The 5,444-nt window shown below is 33.0% G+C and overlaps 1 protein-coding gene across 1 annotated transcript; it reads right to left on the bottom strand.

The window, feature by feature from the left end:
- Positions 1-2,504: 2,504 nt before the first annotated feature.
- LOC131622710 (auxin response factor 18-like) lies at positions 2,505-5,194 on the bottom strand. Its single transcript, XM_058893748.1, has 2 exons — positions 3,995-5,194; positions 2,505-3,653 (listed from the first exon to the last, which is right to left on the bottom strand). Exons 1-2 carry the CDS (start codon positions 5,069-5,071, stop codon positions 2,871-2,873), a joined length of 1,860 nt encoding a protein of 619 aa, XP_058749731.1. The 5' UTR covers positions 5,072-5,194; the 3' UTR covers positions 2,505-2,870.
- Between the last annotated feature and the right edge of the window lie 250 nt (positions 5,195-5,444).

Below are 5,444 nucleotides of genomic sequence, written 5' to 3'. Positions count from 1 at the left end.
AAATAAAGTGGTCTTAAAATTACATGAATTTATTGATTTATTACTATTGTTTTATAGGCAATGGATTAACTTGACATTAATAGAGTAAGATTACAAGGGATACTCGCTTGTTTACCATATTACTTGACAATTAAAAAATTTAAAGGGTTTTTGCACCAAAAATAAAAATTCTTACTACTATTAGATTGTAACCTAATAACATGCCAAAACCATGAAATAATATTTACATGAGAAAATAGAATATGTATTCAAAGTATAAAATATTTGTTTATGATGAGAGGCGTACATCTCACTAAATCACACTTTTATTGTTAAAATATTTATATGATAACAAATTAAATTTTTTTTATTAGTTATGTGTTTGTGTACTATCTTTAAATTTAATGTAATTTGTAGTAATATATTAATTTTATATTTTCATTTAAATCAATAATAAAATATAAAAAATCAATAATATTACATCAACAAATTCCCGAGTTAAAAACACAAATTCTATAACCAAATCAAAACTATACAAATTATTGCGAGTTGAGTCGATGTATTCATCCCAACCGATACAAGTCCCAACCGATACAAGTCGACTCAACTATGAACAATCCTAAATACATGTATATACTTTTGGTAACAAGGACAACTTAGGTGACAACCCTAGCATTCAACACATTAATACCGCTCATTTATGGCATTTAACTTATTATAATTGACCCATCGGTGGCCATTATTATTCAATAATTCAGCCATGTCCTACCTCCACAGACTTAAACAACTTTCATAAAAAGTATTGTCAACAAGAAAAGTCACGTCCTTATGTTTTCTCCAAATGCCATCTGATTCATTTGTTGTGTTCACAACAATCATTGCTTTTCTTCATACCCCTACCCTGGTCCATCCCAAACAACCAAACCAAGCTAATACAAACAAACAAACAAAATTAAAAAAAAAAATTAGATCCAAGTTGCTCAATTCATTATTCACCATTGTAACTCTACTAGTAATAAAAACACTTTCATGACTTTAACATTAAAATCCAAATCATGATTTTTCTTTTAAGAGATTAATTAAATATAGCATCATAGGACATCTGTCGTTACTTTTAGTCGTACCTAACACAATTGATGTTGGAAAATTTAGGTTGTTGTTAGTATTATATAATACAAACATCATAATAATTTTGTACCAAAAGAAAAAACATGATAATTAATTTTTTGTTTCTCTTTTTGTATGGAGATTCTTAACTAGATACTTTTGAAACTAATGCACACGGTTTATTGTCCTATTGTGGGGTAAAATGGAAAGAGTCCTACGGAGTATACAACAAGGTTTTTATTGTTGCTAAAATCCTTAATAAGAGCTAAAATTGTTTTTGTTTTTTTTTTTTTATTATTGTTGAGAAATATTGAAGAATTGATACATCATTGTCTTGATAGTCCAATGTATGTCCTATCCATCGACCGTAACTGAGATCGGTAAAATGTGGGCCATATGAGTTGGTTGGTACTAAGTACTAACACTATTTGTTTTATTGTTGGACTGCAGTTGCTCATTAGTTTGACTGTCTCAAAACAGGCAAGTAATTAATTTACCATTTCTCCTGCAACCATAGTAGTAGTACTTGTTATAACTTATAAAAAAAGCACTCTTTTTAAGGAAGTAAACCTAATTAAGATTTTTATGGCTTTCAACTTCGGATTGATAATGTGTCTCGTATTTAACATATGTCAATCTTTGACATACATATGTTAATTTAGACTCGTCTTTAAAAATTGTGAAAGGTGGGCTAGGCACAACGACATTTATAACTTTCAACTTCTGATCGATAACAGTGTTTAGTATTCAAGAAATATCTGATATTCAACATATGTCAATCTTTGACATACATATGGTCAATTTAAGACCGTCTTTAAGGATTGTGCAAGGCTGACTACAACACAAGAACTTTTGTGGCTTCCAACTCCTGATCGGTAACAATGTCTAGTATTTAACACATGTCTGATATTCAACATATGTTAATCTAAGAATATTTTTGAGGGTATTGCAAAGGAGGCTACAACACAAGACCTCAATATTCAACATATGTCAATCTTTGACATACATATGTCAATTTAAAGTTGTCTTTGAGGATATGCAAGATGTCTACAATACAATCCCTCAATTTTTTCATATTTAAATTGTAGTTAAATATAGTCTCATAATAGATTTGACATACTTAAACATGATTAAATATGATTCCTAGTTGTTCTGTTACAGTTGAACCATCGCTAACCTGCGTGCTAGTTGAACCATTGCTAATCTGCGTGCTTGCTTGTGCGACTATTTTGTAAGTTAAAACAAGTATATTGATTTCATGCAAGTATGCTAAGTAAAACTAGTATATTGATTTACCTCATAAACAATTTTGATTTAGTTACATAATCAATTAATGTTTATTGCATACTTGATATCACAATGGATTTATTGAAATAATCTTGAGTCACTAGATGTGATTTGTGAAACTCAACAGGACAAAATATTCACTAAATTGAAACCAAAGAAACTTGAACATTCAATGAAGAAAATCAAGACAAGTTCTAAATAAAATATCCTTGATAGAAATTCATTCATAGTTACATAATCCCATAATCAGAAAAGGGATTCTCCCTCACTGCCTTAAGCAAGTGCAAGTTAAAGAAAATATTACCCTTTAGTTCCTCAAAGGGTTTATTCAGTTGCAACCAAAAACAGAAACATAGTATTTCTCAGAACCAAATAAGCAATATTTTTCTTAACTTGCACCTAAATAGAGTTATGCGAAATCAAAAAAAAAACAATAAATCATACGATACAACAAAGGGAATCTGTTTATAAGAATAGTTAGCTCCTTGATCAATGTCTTATGAAGCCATGCACAATGTTGTAACATTTTCTGTTCCAACAATATCAGTCTTATGTTGTTGTTGATCCTTATACAAAGGTGACCCTCCATCAGAAGAATTCTCAACTGGTTCAGAAGAAGAAATGTTTGATGTTTTCAAAGAAGCTCCTTCGGATAAAGAACCGCTCTTTGAAATATTCGAACCGTTGTTGTTGTCTTCGGTTTGAATGAGTTTTCCAAACAACAAAATATGTTTGTGGGGTGCTTTTGCTTCAATATTGGATACTTCCTTAAAACTTTGACCAGAATTTCCCACACTCAACAAGCAAGACAGGTCAACTGTGTTCTTAGTATTGTTGTTGATACTCTTGTAGGGCCTAATAATAGTTTGTTGTTGATCGAATCTCGACAGTGACAAATTACTAAGAAACATGTCATGGTGAAGCTTGTTGAAGGGAAAATCAGATTGGTTATTTTGTCCAAATTGAGCATGCCTGGCTCCCTGTATGCTTGATGCAGAGTAACTATTAGTCGTAGTACTATCTTGAATGTTACAGAGAGACGAGTTCGCGTAATTGAGAAGATTAATGTTGGAGAACGACGGTGTTGATGATGTTGTTGTCGTTGTTGGCATTGGAAGTTGGTTTATGAGATGAAAATATGGATCTTGGATAAACCTCGGTTTCTTTCTCGGTGGCGTGAATGGCGAGAGGTTGAAATTCGGCATGTTTGAAACTAGTTCAACTAACCAAGGGTTTACACATTTCACATTTTGAAGTAAATCTGGTTCATCCCACACTACCTGAAAAACAAAACATGACATCATAAACAAGAAAATTTAGAACAATTACTTCAAAGTTCGAACAAACTCAAAGCATTAATACTTCTATATATAGTAACAAATGTCAAATATTTTGATTAAATTGTTGCTTAAAATCTCATTCACCTAAGTCACTTTCATATGCAGTAAACAGTTAAAGTGATAAACAAGTACTAATTGTTTGTATCAGAAAAACCATCACAATCTGACAAACTGTAAACTGTTACTTCTGCATTGAATTCAACAGTACAATAACAGTAAATAAGAAAGAAAAAAAATAGTCAAAAGTTCAGAATCAATCAAAGGCTATTCACTATTGTTACCTGAAGAAGACGCCAAGGAGAATCAGGCCAACGAATTGGATCTTGAACTTTAACAGAAGAAATAGTTCCCATAAACCAACTGATTCTAGAAGAATCTTCAGTTTCAAAAGGCATTTTGAATCTCATACCAGAACACCATTGAATTTGCATTGCAGATTTAACAGAAGAAACCTTAACACAAAACTCAGGAGTACTAGCTCTTGGATAATACACAACCTCAAAAGATCTTCCATTCACAGCACAGTTCACAGCTTCAACAACTGACTCAGAAGCAACTTTTCCTATCAAAGAATCACTTTTTCTATTCTCATTTCCACACAAGAAACCACCACCAAACAAAGGTGATGATGATGACACACGGTTCCAATTACCAGAAGAATTCGAAAACTGATCCGTTCCACCGCCGATTCCACCCTTCTTAGCTCTCCTTATACCAACACAAAGATCTCCATTTTCAGCTCTCAAAAATACAATCGAGTCACCAGCAACAAGCTTCTTATGATTCACGAAATTACTCCAACCAGTAGTCAAAAGATGTCTCCTCGGTGTTCCTCTATAGATATGCCGAAACTTCCAACACTGTCCATGCATATCCTTAGCGATAATCGTCTGAACAGGTGGCTCTGCAGAGTAATCCAATCTAGGAAAAATAGTCTCAGCGCAGTATCTCGGAACTGAGAACCCTCCACCATTGTTGGCATCAGATTGTGTCAACGTCTTCGCAAAAGAAGCTGGCTTTTCTTGACCCTCTAAGCCATTCTTTCCAAAGAAACAATCTTGTTCCAAATCCATCTCGTTTTCTCTCAAAGGGGTTAACCTCATTTTGACATACACTTCATCTGTATCAGGGTCAGCCATGTATTTCATGGCGGAGATTCTACAAAGGATAAGCGGAGGAACGCGCGTTTTGGTGAAATCTACTTTGCCATGAGCGTGCTCAGCGTGACCTTGTGGGAAGTAAAAGACTTTTGTGTTGAGTGGTGGCATTTGAACCATGGCACCAGCACAGGCATGCCATAGTTGTGAATCTAAGCACTTTTCAGAGGTTTTTTCCATGGAATCCATAACTACGAACATGGTGGATGAGAGAGAGAAGAGAGAGAGTGATGGTGTGGGAGAGAGAAGAAAAAGAGTGGTGAGTGAGAAAGAGTTGCAACTTTTTTTTATGTATAGAAGAAGACAGGAACACCTCACATACACTCTCTCTCTCTTACGCGAGTTGCCGACCAGAATGTGAATTCGACAGACATGAACTAACATGAATATCGATGTCACAATTTAATGTGCATAATAACAAAATAACCATATTCAAATCAATAAAACATTTTATAAATACACTTTTAAATACCTATATAAATTTCATTATAGAAAACAAATGATATTTAATTTACATTTAAATGAATATAATAGTAATAATAGTATCAATACAAAAATGTCAAAATATAGTCCC

This window comes from Vicia villosa, unplaced genomic scaffold (genome assembly GCF_029867415.1).
Source record: "Vicia villosa cultivar HV-30 ecotype Madison, WI unplaced genomic scaffold, Vvil1.0 ctg.000041F_1_1_1, whole genome shotgun sequence".
NCBI classification, from domain to species: Eukaryota; Viridiplantae; Streptophyta; class Magnoliopsida; order Fabales; family Fabaceae; genus Vicia; species Vicia villosa.
Note: the sequence above shows the minus strand (reverse complement) of the source record. Positions and strands in the feature narration are given on the sequence as shown.